Raw genomic sequence first — 14,764 nt, 5'->3', positions numbered from 1 at the left:
ATGTAGTATTTTCTGAACTGTCTCTAGGCCAATTCTTTATCATCTTTAGAGATGCTTCATTTTGTGTTTTTTTTTTATTTAAAAGCTTTTGCGTTTGGACATCCTAGTTTTAAACGTAAACATTACCTCAGTTATGTTCTTCAAATGGCAATCAATTTATAGAATGCCAGATTTTTTAAAAATGCTGGCTTCTGGTAGGTAGTGCCAATCTGAAAATATCAGTGGTCTCAAAATAGAATAATTTAATGTATTATGTGGCATTTTATTGCTGGTCTTTGTTAATTCTGTTGTGGCATTTAGATCTAAATACCTAATTTATTTTTCTTTATGGTAGTCACCATATTATAATTTTGAAGAAACTAAATTCATTCTTGTGAATAGACTTACTTTTACTTTTGGATAGGTTGAAGATAACTTTGTCCTGGAAAGTGAAAAAGAAAAATTTGTAGAAGAATTGAGGGCTATCGTAGGTCAAGCCCAGGAGATCCTTCATGTCCACTCTGCTGCAGAAAGAGCCATTGGAGTTGACTCTATTACTATGGAATCCAGCAGTAGCCAAGTAAGAGAAATTGCTTAGCAAATAGGTCTTCTCGGATATGTAACAGGAACTTCTTTATTTATCTATTCATTTTTAATTCAGACAGGATCATCTGAACAAGTACAGATAAATTCTGCATCCACTCAAACCAGCAGTAAGTATACTTAATAAAATTTACTATTTGGCTTTTGAAGCAAGACATTTGGAAACTTTTAATGTACATACCTTGGGAAAGATGTTAGCCAATAAAGGAATTTGATAAATTGTTAATGTAGGTTTTCCCACACTTTGAAAGGACTTTATAGCCCGGAAATAAGAAGTAAAAAAAGTGAGAAGTAAAACCATTCTCCAAATTTCCTCCAAGTATTGGTTTTTTACCTGATTAATTTATTTCTGAGTTGTTGCATGGTATGTTACCAGAAAAGCAGTCACAGTACTGCTGACCTTTAATGGCTTTACTGTTTGAACTTAACTGGTAAGTTTTTCTTTTCCTCTATATGAGATAGACAACAACTTACTTAACTAAAATCATTATGTTCTAAGTTTGCCTTATGTTTTAATAGCATTAGTATCTTGATTTCATTCTACCAATGATATGCTTCTACCTGCTCTGATCACTAAGTTTTTGTAAATCAGATACCAGATAAACTGCCAGGGACTAAAAATGGTGTCTTCTATTTTCTTTTCTCATAAATTTATCTCTCCATTCTTCTCAGCTCTGGTCATGGGTATATTTAGAGTGTCTGGGAGGGGGAGGAGAGCCACAGACAAATGAGGACATCTGAAGGAATTATAACAGCATGAAGAAGCAACAGGTGGTGTGGGAGTCATGGAACCAGATACCATTACCCTCAAATGTAGTTTGTGTTAGGATGCCAGGGTTCTCCTCTGTCTTCTTTTTCTCATTAGCAGGAGTCTGAGTAGATTTCTTTTTATTTATTTATTTATGGCTGTGTTGGGTCTTCGTTGTTGCGTGCAGGCTTTCTCTAGTTGCAGCAAGTGGGGTCTGCTCTTCGTTGTGGTGTGCGGGCTTCTCACTGTGGTGGCTTCTCTTCTTGTGGAGCACGGGCTCGAGGAGTGCAGGCTTCAGTAGTTGTGGTACACAGGCTCTAGTTGTGGCGCACTGGCTCAGTAGCTCCACGGCATGTGGGATATTCCCAGACCAGGGCTCGAACCCATGTCCACTGCATTGGCAGGCGGATTCTTAACCACTGCACCACCAGGGAAGTCCCTGAGTATATTTCTGACTGGCAAAGTAGGGTAAAGTTTAAAAGAGAATAACTTATTTGAATAAGTTAACAAAGTAGGAGTACAGATGTAGGGGCTTATTTTACTTTATTTTTTAAGTTGTCATACAGTAAAATAGACGTTTTTTTCTTTTGGTGTAGGGTTCTGTAAATTTTAGTCCTCTTATAGATTTGTGTAAGCACCACCATAATCAGGATACAGAACAGAAGATGTAGGTTTTAGTGGAAAAAGTGCTTTTCGTTTTTTTCCCAAAACTGCCCTGCTTTTAATTGCTATTGATACAATGTTTGTTTCCGTAGAATCCAAAATCCTTCTCTAAAGATATCTTGTGCATAGTTGTTAGAGTATTTTTCAGTCAGGGTTGGGAGGTCTGGTCTTATAAGTTACACATATCCTAGTGCGTTGTAAATGGAGATAAAAGACAAAACGGTGTTTTAACCTGGTTTCCTTAGTCAATAGGTAAACATATTGACAATTGATTAGCATATTAATTTTTGCCAATTCTTTCTACAGATGAATCTGCTCCTCAGTCATCCCCAGTTGGTCGATGGCGATTTTGTATCAATCAGACAATAAGAAACCGTGATGCTCAATCTCCTTCTTCTCTTCAGCAGTCCATGTCTACAGTTCCTGGGCTAAATCTGCTTTCTAGTAAGTGTTTGTTCTTTGCCACCTTTATCCAGACCTGGAAGATGGGGATGCAAAATATATACTGTATCTTTAACTTGTTTTCATGGGTATTTTATGCTTATGAGAATTTTCATAAGCATTTTTGAAGATATTAATGTTAGGAGGGAACTTAAGCCATTTAAATTTTAATATTTATGGAAAAAAAAGGAAAAGGTTTTTCTCCTTATTAGGTTGAATTCTGTGTATTTTGAGTTTTATTTATAAGAATACTTTCACACAGGTTCTAATTTGCCCCTTGCTCCTCCTGTTCCTTTTGAGTTTGGGTACTAGTCCATGCTTTGTACTTACCATACATGCTTAGCCATTCTTTGTTATTGTTCCAGGTCCAAGAAACATAAGTAATAAGGAAATATCACAGGACACGCTGCTCACTCTAGAAAATAATCCATGCCAGTGTGCACTTTACACCTCCACATCAGAACACAAGGATGTAGTTGATGGTAAGATTTCTGAATATGCCAGTGTAGAAACTAAGCAGCCAGCTATACTTTATCAAGTGGAAGATGACAAGCAGATAATGGCACCAGTTGCTAGTAGTTCCAGTCTTGAATGTGAGGGACTCACCAGCCAAGCAGGCATATTCCTACCTGTGTATCCAGGTCACCAAGCTGCCAGTCAGGCAGCTCCTGGTGAGTCAACTCAGATTGCTCCTAACTCTCTTACAACTCCGGCATTTATGTCTGATCAAAAGCCTCAGTCCTTACCGGTGCAGCAGCCAACTATGGATGCAGAGTTTATTTCCCAAGAAGGAGAAACCGCAGTGATCGTGGAAGCAAGTTCTCCTAAGATGGTCATTCCCACTCAGACCCCTGGCCTTGAACCAACTAGCCTGCTGTCCTCTACGGTTCTGGAATCAGACGGGGAAGGACCTCCAAAAATGGAGTTTGCAGACAACCGAATTAAAACTCTGGATGAAAAATTAAGAAATTTGCTCTATCAGGAGCATAGCATATCTAGCATCTATCCTGAGAGTCAGAAGGATACCCAAAGCATAGATTCTCCGTTTTCTTCCTCTGCTGAAGACACAGTCTCATGTCCAGTGCCAGAAGTCATAGGCATCAGTCACTGTGGAATTCAAGATAGTCCTGCACAGTCCCCTAATTTTCAGCAGACAGGCTCTAAGATTCTGTCCAATGTGACTGTGAGTCAGCCTGCAAACATATCAGTGTTCAAAAGGGACCTGAATGTGATAACTTCTATACCCAGTGAATTATGTTTACATGTAAGTATCATTCTTTCTAACCAATTCCTTATCCTATGCTTTTAAAGAAATGCCTTCTTTTCTAAAGTTCTGTCCTTTGAAATGAAATTATCTATGTCACAAGATTCTGAGGTCACAGGTATTTAAGAAGGCCATAGCTTAGGCTGCAGGGGCCCAGAACTTAATAGAGATGGTAGAACTTTCTTGGTGAGAGAGCCCTCTGGTGAATTAGCTAGGAACTTGTGAGCAATGTTTATTTTTGTATTAATGACAGAACAGGACTGATTTATAGATTGTTTTAGTGGGTAGGAAGAACTTGCTTTTAGATTTCCACTTAAAAATTCCTGTTATCAGTTTCATTTTTAAAAATATTATGGTTTTAATTTAATCTTGTTTATGGGTTTTTATTTATTTGAAAAAAATATTTTAAAAGGAAAAAAACCCATAATCTCATGACTTGTTTTTTTTAACTTATGTAATGTAGGAATTTAATTTCTCTTTTCTGTTCCTTCAACTCATAGGGATAACCACTATCTGGTGCTTATCCACTATATGGTACTAATCCTTCTTGACTTAAGCTTATACAGATCTACTTACAAACCTACAACTTCTTATTCACAAAAATAGTATTGTGCTATAAACATATTGGTCTACAACTTAATTTTTTAATTTTACAGTATATCATAGACATATTTTAAAATATTTATCACTGTATCTCTTTATTATTGTTATTATTATATAAATAATATATGCATGTATATAAAGTAAAATCCACCCCACTTCTAAACCTATAGACACAGCTGTTGATAAATCTTCCCAGACATGGTTTTCACTAATATACAAATATTTATATAGCACTTCTTTATATGTATTATATCTGTTTACAAAGACACAGATACATACTATATATTTATATACACATACTTCCTTACATACATGTGCGTTCTAAATTTTTTTCCCACTTATGGACATCTATCCATGTCAGTATACATAGTTCCACCTCACCTAACTTTTCAAAAAATATATTTATTTATTTATTTGGCTGCATTGGGTCTTAGTTGCGGTGCGCAGGCTTCTCTCTAGTTGTGGCTCTTGGGCTCTATAGCGCACAGGCTTGGTAGTTGCGGCGCACGGGCTTAGTTGCCCCGTGGCGTGTGGGATCTTAGTTCCCCAACCAGGGATTGAACCTGCATCCCCTACGTTGGAAGGCGGATTCTTAACCACTGGACCACCAGGGAAGTCTCCTCACCTAACTTTTTTAAACAACAGCATAATATTCCATTGAGCAAATATAATTTAAGTACTTATTTTTTGGTAAACTAGTAATTTAAAATTATGCAATTAATGCATAAATGCAAAAGAAATTCAGAAGGATAGAAAATTAAAAGGAATTGTTGTGTTAACACTCCCACTCCCCAAACACTATTAAGTTCCTGGTTTTAATTCTTGTGGTCATTGCTATTAATAACATAAATAATATACTTATCGATTTTTTGATTTAGTAATTTTATACAATAAAATTTGACTCACTTCTATGAAGGGTAGAGAAATTATATTTTCCCTTTCCTCTACTTTTCTTCCCCATACACCTCCCAATTTTTATTACTTAAATTACTTTTTAACATTGGCAAAGTTTATAACATCTACATTTTTTTCTTTATCGGTTTTGCTTTGTCTGTAGGTTGATTGGAAGAACGAAAATCAGTAAACAGCATTTATATTATGATTATTTGTGTTATCTGGTAATCACGTAACATGATTAGAACCATAAAAAAATGAAATGTAGGGCTTCCCTGGTGGCACAGTGGTTGAGAGTCCGCCTGCCGATGCAGGGGACACGGGTTCGTGCCCCGGTCTGGGAGGATCCCACATGCCGCGGAGCGGCTGGGCCCATGAGCCACGGCCTCTGAGCCTGTGCTTCCGGAGCCTGTGCTCCGCAACAGGAGAGGCCACGACAGTGAGAGGCCCGTGTACTGCAAAAAAAAAAAAAAAAAAAAAAAAGAAAGAAAGAAATGTAATTCTCTGTCATTTAAACTTTGTTGCTCAGGAGACTCTTCCAAGTGTCAAGGTTAAATGGATTCTTTTGTTTGTTTCAAGTGTCCATTGCTACATCTAGATCAAACTTATTACCTGCCACTGTTTCTGGTGTCCTAGAATTCCTTTTTGTTTCCCCCCTGAAATGCTTCTATGAGTAATTTTTTAAAATATGTTGCATGTGTGACCAATTTTTTTTAATGTCCAGAAATATCTTTATTTTGCTTCACAATTAAGTACAGATGGTAGGATCATTTTGAGTTAATTTTTGTATATGGTGTGAGATAAAGGTCCAGCTTCATTCTTTTGCATGTGGCTATCCAGTTGTTCCAGCACTGTTTGTTATTTTATTCTTTGTTGTTATAATAAATGAAATTGTTTTCTTAATTTCCTTTTCAGATTTTTCATTGCTAGTGTATAGAAATACGATTGATTTTTGATTGTTGATGTTGTATCCTTCAAGTTCGCTGAGTTTTTTTTATTAGCTGTGATAGCTTTTGGTAGATTTTCTATATAATATCAGTATATAAGATCTTATCATCTGTGAATAGAGACAGTTTTATTTCTTCATTTCCTGTTTTTCTTATCTATTAACTTTTCATTTCATGCTTTTAAAAAAAATTTTTGGCTGCATGTGGTCTTCATTGCTGCGTGTGGGCTTTCTCTAGTTGCTGCGAGTGGGGGCTATTCTTTGTCGCAGTGTGTGGGCTTCTCATTGCGGTGGCTTCTCTGGTTGCGGAGCCTGGGCTCTAGGCATGCAGGCTTCAGTAGTTGTGGCATGCAAGCTCTAGAGCGCAGGCTGTGTAGCTGTGGCGCACGGGCTTAGTTGCTCCATGGCATGTGGCATCTTCTTGGACCAGGAATTGAACCTGTGTTCCCTCCATTGGCAGGCAGATTCTTAACCACTGCACCACCAGGGAAGTCCCTCATTTCATGCTTTCCATCTCTTTGTCCTTTTGCTTTTTGTACTGGGAGAATGTCTCAACTTTTAAGCTGTTTATAATCTCCTATTCAGCTTTTTTTTTTTATGTCAAGGAATTGCATTTTTAATTTCTAGTAACTATAGTTCATTCTTTTTCTTATGGATATAGTATATTCACACATCTCTTTCAACATATTAAAGTCTTATTAATGCTGTTTCCCTGGGTATGCTGTTTGTTGAGTTTAGTGTTTTCTTAAAGTGCTGGTTTCCCAAAAGTGTTGGTGATTCTTCGTTGTGTACTCAGTTTTTCTTTTTCCCCCATAAGATTCCCTGTTTGTCTCTTTGTAAATGTTATATATAATTACTATAGCCTTACTCCAGTAATTGTGGGAAAAGCATGGGACATGCTTCTTGGCACTGGGTATTGCAACTTGTCTTTAATGCTGCCCAGAGGGAGGTCCAATAGCTAGTCTTCAAAGGTAGCAAGGCTTCCCCTTACTCCTGGATCTTGTCTCTTCCCTACATTACTGACCTTTTTCTTAGCAATAAACATTTTCCTCCTTACCACTCTTATTTGGGAGCAGATTCCTCTGCTGTCTTTTGTTTATTGTGGAGATGAGGTGGGAAGGTGCCCCAACCAGTTCACTCATCCGTTCAGTGAATATCTGCTGAGCAGTAAATAAGTCAAGATCTCTGTTTTTGTGGAGCTCACATTCTAGTCGGGGAAGATAGATCCTAAACAAATAAATAAAGGGTTATGATAGAAAGACTAAGGAATTACTTTATATAGGGTGGTCAGGGAAGGATTTGTATGTGATGGTGACATTCATAGGTGGATACCTGTTCCAGGAAACCAAAGAAGGCCAGTAAGTAGGAGAGTGTTATAATATGATGCTGAAGTGACAGATAGGAGACAGATAGATTGTTATAGCTTTGTAAACATTCTGTCCAACCACCCATCCTTTTGGTTGGCCAGGGCGCTCTCTCCTGCTGCCCATATCTACCACCTCAATTTGCTGCATTTTGAAACAGTTCCTGCATATATCATTATGCATTGAAGGAGGCTGCTTTTTCCTCCTTTAATCTTATATGCAGGGCTTCTCTGGTGGCCCAGTGGTTAAGAATCCGCCTGCCAATGCAGGGGACATGGGTTTCAGCCCTGGTCCGGGAAGATCCCACATGCCACGGAGCAACGAAGCCCGTGCGCCACAACTACTGAACCTGTGTTCTAGACTTTGTGGGCCACAACTACTGAAGCCCATGTGCCTAGAGCCCATGCTCTGCAATAAGAGAAGCCACCACAATAAGAAGCCCACGCACCACAATGAAGCATAGCCCCCGCTCGCTGCAACTAGAGAAAGCCCGCACACAGCAATGAAGATCCAACGCAGCTAAAAAATTAATTAATTAATTTAAAAAATCTTATATGCATGTGTCTACATCTGTTTTTCCTGTTGTACCTGTGTATTTGGGTTGGTAAGGGAGGCTAGAACTTGTATTTAATTTATCATCTTGATCCAGTTATTACTTAATAAAAATCTTTTCTGTAATTTCAGTGGGACCAATGCAACACTTTCTAAATCATAATATTATTGAGAGTTTTTCCTCTTTATGAAAGTAGTATTACTTGTCCAAAATGGGACTTTGGAAAATAAAAACTGTTCAGAATTTTACTTTTAATAACTGCTGAATTAAGTGTTAATAATGCTTACCCCAAACTGCAGTTTACTTAGTGCCGCTTAGGCTGTCTTCCTTCAGACAAATGCTGAATCCCTTTCTTTGAACTTTTACTCTTTTAATTTTCTAAATTAGTAGGGGCCATGCTCATGTTTCCCAAAGTATTTCTGGCTCTGTATATTAATTTCTTATATTAGTTATTATAAGAAATTTATTTTTAGAATACTCAGAATACAGCAGCAGTTAATTCTGATTTTTGAGGGGAGGGATGGGAGGACAAGAAGAGGGAAGAATGATTTTATAGCCAGCTGTGGCCTGATGCTAACAGTTTTTAGAGCTTGAATTTGAAATAATTTTGAGGTCCATTGTAAATTTCTGTGTGCTTATGTAATGTAAGAAACTTGATTTGGTAATATATTTCTGTAAATGTAAATGCCTAGACATCTTGTTTTTCTGTTTATCATGCATGTCAGGCATCTTAAACTCTCTTAGATAATATAAGCATAAATGAAACTTTCCATTTTAAGATCATAGGGTTTAAGTAACCATTTTTAGTGAATTGGTGCATATGAGGGTTATTTCCTTCATATTTTAATTTTCAGTTTTCAAAGGTGCTATAATAAAAAATATTCTAGGGTGGAAGTTTAATATTCTGCTGTTTTATTTATCTGAAGTCTAAATAGTATTTTTAAAGAAAGGGGAAGGCTTAATTCCTATAAGTTTAATACTTCAGGTTTAGTCTGATATGATACTATTAATAGAAGTATACATAGCATTCTATTTTTTTTACATTTTTATTGGAGTATAATTGCTTTACAATGGTGTGTTAGTTTCTGCTTTATAACAAAGTGTATCAGTTATACATATACATATATCCCCATATCTCTTCCCTCCTGCGTCTCCCTCCCTCCCACCCTCCGTATCCCACCCTTCTAGATGGTCACAAAGCACCGAGCTGATCTCCCTGTGCTACGCGACTGCTTCCCACTAGCTATCTATTTTACACTTGGTAGTGTATATATGTCCATATACGCACTACCACTCTCTCACTTTGTCCCAGCTTACCCTTCCCCCTCCCCGTGTACTCAAGTCCGTTCTCTAGTAGGTCTGTGTGTTTATTCCCGTCTTGCCCCAGGTTCCTCATCACCTTTTTTTTTTTTTTTTAGATTCCATATATATGTGTTAGCATACGGTATTTGGTTTTCTCTTTCTGACTTACTTCACTCTGTATGACACACTCTACGTCCATCCACCTCACTACAAATATCTCAATTTCATTTCTTTTCATGGCTGAGTAATATTCCATTGTATATATGTGCCACATCTTCTTTATCCATTCATCTGTTGATGGACACTTAGGTTGCTTCCATGTCCTCGGTATTGAAATAGTGCTGCAATGAACATTGTGGTACATGACACTTTTTGAATTATGGTTTTCTCAGGGTATATGCCCAATAGTGGGATTGCTGGGTCGTGTGGTAGTTCTATTTGTAGTTTTTTAACGAACCTCCATACTGTTCTCCATAGTGGCTGTATCAATTTACATTCCCACCAACAGTGTATGAGGGTTCCCTTTTCTCCACATCCTCTCCAGCATTTATTGTTTGTAGATTTTTTGATGATGGCCATTCTGACCGGTGTGAGATTATATCTTATTGTACTTTTGATTTGCATTGCTCTAATGATTAATGATGTTGAGCATCCTTTCATATGTTTGTTGGCAATCTGTATATCTTCTTTGGAGAAATGTCTATTTAGGTCTTCTGCCCGTTTTTGGATTCGGTTGTTTGTTTTTTTGATATTGAGCTGCATGAGTTGCTTGTATGTTTTGGAGATTAATCCGTTTTCAGTTGCTTCATTTGCAAACGTTTTCTCCCATTTTGAGGGTTGTCTTTTGGTCTTGTTTATGGTTTCCTTTGCTGTGCAAAAGCTTTTAAGTTTTATTAGGTCCCATTTGTTTACTTTGTTTTTATTTCCATTTCTTTAGAAGGTGGGTCAAAAAGGATCTTGCTATGATTTATGTTATAGAGTGTTCTACCTATGTTTTCCTCTAAGAGTTTGATAGTTTCTGGCCTTACATTTAGGTCTTTAATCCATTTTGAGTTTATGTTTGTGTACGGTTAGGGAGTGTTCTAATTTCATTCTTTTACATGTAGCTGTCCAGTTTTCCCAGCACCACTTATTGAAGAGGCTGTCCTTTCTCCACTGTACATTCCTGCCTCCTTTATCAAAGATAAGGTGACCATATGTGCGTGGGTTATTATCTCTGGGCTTTCTATCCTGTTCTATTGATCTATATTTCTGTTTTTGTGCCAGTACCATACTGTCTTGATTACTGTAGCTTTGTAGTATAGTCTGAAGTCAGGGAGCCTGATTCCTCCAGCTCCGTTTCTTTTTCTCAAGATTGCTTTGGCTATTCGGGGTCTTTTGTGTTTCCATACAAATTGTGAAATTTTTTGTTCTAGTTCTGAGAAAAATGCCAGTGGGAGTTTGATAGGGATTGCGTTGAATCTGTAGATTGCTTTGGATAGTATATTCATTTTCACAATGTTGATTCTTCCAATCCAAGAACATGGTATATCTCTCCATCTATTTGTATCATCTTTAATTTCTCTCATCAGTGTCTTATAATTTTCTGCATACAGGTCTTTTGTCTCCTTAGGTAGGTTTATTCCTAGGTATTTTATTCTTTTTCTTGCAATGGTAAATGGGATTTAATTTAATTTCACTTTCAGATTTTTCATCATGAGTGTATAGGAATGCCAGAGATTTCTGTGCATTAATTTTGTATCCTGCTACTTTCCCAAATTCATTGCTCTAGTAGTTCTGGTAGCATCTTTAGGATTCTCTATGTATAGTATCATGTCATCTGCCAACAGTGACAGCTTTACTGTTCTTTTCCAATTTGGATTCCTTGTACTTCTTTTTCTTCTCTGACTGCTGTGGCTAAAACTTCCAAGACTATGTTGAATAATAGTGGTGAGAGTGGGCAACCTTGTCTTGTTCCTGATCTTAGTGGAAATGGTTTCAGTTTTTTACCATTGAGGACGATTTTGGCTGTGGGTTTGTCATGTATGGCCTTTATTATGTTGAGGTAAATTCCTTCTATGCCTACTTTCTGGCGGGTTTTTATCATAAATCAGTGCTGAATTTTGTCGAAAGCTTTCTCTGCATCTATTGAGATGATCATATGGTTTTTCTCCTTCAATTTGTTAATATGGTGTATCACATTGATTGCTTTGTGTATATTGAAGAATCCTTGTGTTCCTGGGATAAACCCCACTTGATCATGGTGTATGATCCTTTTAATGTGCTGTTGGATTCTGTTTGCTAGTATTTTGTTGAGAATTTTTGCATCTATATTCATCAGTGATATTGGCCTGTAGTTTTCTTTTTTTGTGACATCTTTGTCTGGTTTTTGTATCAGAGTGATAGTGGCCTCGTAGAATGAGTTTGAGAGTGTTCCTCCCTCTGCTATACCTTGGAAGAGTTTGAGAAGGATAGGTGTTATCTCTTCTCTAAATGTTTGATAGAATTCGCCTGTGAAGCCATCTGGTCCTGGGCTTTTGTTTGTTGGAAGATTTTTAATCACAGTTTCAATTTCAGTGCTTGTGATTGGGCTGTTCATATTTTCTGTTTCTTCCTGGTTCAGTCTTGGAAGGTGGTGCCTGTCTAAGAATTTGTCCATTTCTTCCAGGTTGTCCATTTTACTGGCATAGAGTTGCTTGTAGTAATCTCTCATGATCCTTTGTATTTCTGTAGTTTCAGTTGTTACTTCTCCCTTTTCATTTCTAATTCTATTGATTTGAGTCTTCTCCCTTTTTTTCTTGATGAGTCTGGCTAATGGTTTATCTATTTTGTTTATCTTCTCAAAGAACCAGCTTTTAGTTTTATTGATCTTTGCTATCGTTTCCTTCATTTCTTTTTCATTTATTTCTGATTTGAGCATTATGATTTCTTTCCTTCTGCTAACTTGGGGTCTTTTTGTTCTTCTTTCTCTAATTGCTTTAGGTGTAAGGTTAGGTTGTTTATTTGAGATGTTTCTTGTTTTTTAACGTAGGTTTGTATAGCTATAAACTTCCCTCTTAGAACTGTTTATGCTGCATCCTGTAGGTTTTGGGTCGTCCTGTTTTCATTGTCATTTGTTTCTAGGTATTTTTTGATTTCCTGTTTGATTTCTTCAGTGGTCTCTTGGTTATTTAGTAGTGTATTGTTTAGCCTCCATGCGTTTGTATTTTTTATAGATTTTTTCCCATAATTGATATCTAGTCTCATAGCGTTGTGGTCAGAAAAGATACTTGATATGATTTCAATTTTCTTAAATTTACCAAGGCTTGATTTGTGACCCAAGATATGATCTATCCTGGAGAATGTTCCATGAGCACATGAGAAGAAAATGTATTCTGTTGTTTTTGGATGGAGTGTCCTATAAATTTCAATTAAGTCCATGTCATTTAATGTATCATTTAAAGCTTGTGTTTCCTTGTTGATTTTCATTTTGGATGATCTGTCCATTGGTGAAAGTGGGGTGTTAAAGTCCCCTACTATGATTGTGTTACTGTCGATTTCCCCTTTTATGGCTGTTAGTATTTGCCTCATGTGTTGAGCTGCTTCTATGTTGGGTGCATAAGTATTTGCAATTGTTATATCTTCTTCTTGGGTTGATCCCTTGATCATTATGTAGTGTCCTTCTTTGTCTCTTGTAATAGTCTTTGTTTTAAAGTCTATTTTGTCTGATATGAGTATTGCTATTCCAGCTTTCTTTAGATTTCCATTTGCATGGACTATCTTTTTCTCTCCGCTCACTTTCAGTCTGTATATCTCCCAGGTCTGAAGTGGGTCTCTTATAGGCAGCATATATATGGGTCTTGTTTTTGTATCCATTCATCCAGTCTATGTCTTTTGGTTGGAGCATTTAATCCATTTACATTTAGGTAATTATCGATATGTATGTTCCTATTCCCATTTCCTTAATTGTTTTGGGTTTGTTATTGTAGGTCTTTTCCTTCTCTTGTGTTTTCTGCCTAGAGAAATTCCTTTAGGATATAGCATTCTATTTTTTATTACTGATTAGTCCATACAAGAAACTCCAATGGTAGAAACAGTTGCTCCACCTCACCTAAATTACTACCATTTTGGTTTTCCTCTTTTTGTCTCCATTAGGAGATGTCCCCAGATGCTTCACTTCCAGGGGATCCAGAGGCCTATCCTGCTGCTGTGTCAAGCGGTGGAGCCATTCATCTGCAGACAGGAGGTGGATATTTTGGCCTAAGCTTTACTTGTCCTAGTCTCAAAAATCCTATTAGCAAGAAATCCTGGACTCGCAAATTAAAAAGCTGGGCATACAGGCTACGGCAGTCAACCAGCTTTTTCAAGAGATCAAAAGTCCGTCAAGGTAGTGTGCTTACAGTCAGGGACATAGACTAGGTAACATCATTTTTCATTTACTTCTGTTTCTTTTTGTTGTTGTTCATACACAAATCTTGCCACTTTTTCCATGTAGCCCATGTATGTGACATGTCCCATTAATGTCATTGCCATTTTATTTTTCCTTTTGTAACTAATTTGATTTTAAAGTATTCATTTCATATAGATACTAAGTCTCGGGATAAATCTTGCAATGTCTGATTCAGAATTAGGGACTTCTACAATGTTGCTTATTACATTAACACTTTTTTAATTGTCTAGCAGGAGTTAAGCTTTTTCTACTTTTCTTCATTTTTGGTAATGTAAACAAATGTTGTCTTAACAAGCAATTTTCTCCTTTCTGCTTACAATTTGGCAAAACTTGCAGTGGATACAGAAGATACGAGATCACCAGTTGCTCCTGACCCCATTCCTCTGACAGGAGAGTCCACAGCTGATGCTAGGGCTTTCAGTAGATGTAAAGCAATGAGTGGATCATTTCAGCGGGGTCGGTTCCAGGTTTGTGTCTTTGGTTAAATCATCTACAAAGGCATTATAAAAGGTAACAGCATTGAAGATCTAGGTCTGTAGATGGTAATTATTTTAAATGTAGATCATTATCATATTTAATTTCTCCCCTTATATACATCCTGTCACCTTCTGTAGCCATCCACTAAAGGCAAATCTAAAGAAATGAGGATTTTAGTAGCTGGACTGGAGCACAGAAATGGGTCATCATTTTTTGGTGGGTGGTTGGGTCATCTTTTTTATAAATCTAATTTCATGTCCTTTAGAATCTTGGCAATTGAATTTTTTTCTTTTTTTCTTTTTTTCTTTTTTTTTTTTTTGCGGTATGCGGGCCTCTCACTGTTGTGGCCTTTCCCGTTGTGGAGCACAGGCTCCAGACGCGCAGGCTCAGCGGCCATGGCTCACGGGCCCAGCCGCTCCGCGGCATGTGGGATCTTCCTGGACCGGGGCATGTACCCGCGTCCCCTGCATCGGCAGGTGGACTCTCAACCACTGCGCCACCAGGGAAGCCCTCATTTTA

The 14,764-nt window shown here is 37.4% G+C and overlaps 1 protein-coding gene across 3 annotated transcripts in view; it reads left to right on the top strand.

Moving 5' to 3' along the window:
- WNK3 (WNK lysine deficient protein kinase 3) overlaps positions 1-14,764 on the top strand; it is a gene marked incomplete at both ends in the record, with an annotated part of 146,955 nt that overhangs the window by 94,684 nt on the left and 37,507 nt on the right. For 2 of the 3 annotated variants that reach the window (XM_082864604.1, XM_082864603.1), the window contains 6 exons: positions 404-559; positions 641-692; positions 2,300-2,437; positions 2,800-3,698; positions 13,474-13,564; positions 14,105-14,235. In XM_082864604.1, the coding sequence (XP_082720730.1) occupies positions 404-559; positions 641-692; positions 2,300-2,437; positions 2,800-3,698; positions 13,474-13,564; positions 14,105-14,235 (1,467 nt within the window). Of the gene's footprint in view, positions 1-403; positions 560-640; positions 693-2,299; positions 2,438-2,799; positions 3,699-13,473; positions 13,706-14,104; positions 14,236-14,764 lie in introns of all 3 variants that reach the window. The other variant, XM_082864602.1, reaches the window with a different exon arrangement.

This window comes from Leucopleurus acutus (assembly GCF_964270905.1).
Source record: "Leucopleurus acutus genome assembly, chromosome: X".
Taxonomy (NCBI): domain Eukaryota; kingdom Metazoa; phylum Chordata; class Mammalia; order Artiodactyla; family Delphinidae; genus Leucopleurus; species Leucopleurus acutus.
Note: the sequence above shows the minus strand (reverse complement) of the source record. Positions and strands in the feature narration are given on the sequence as shown.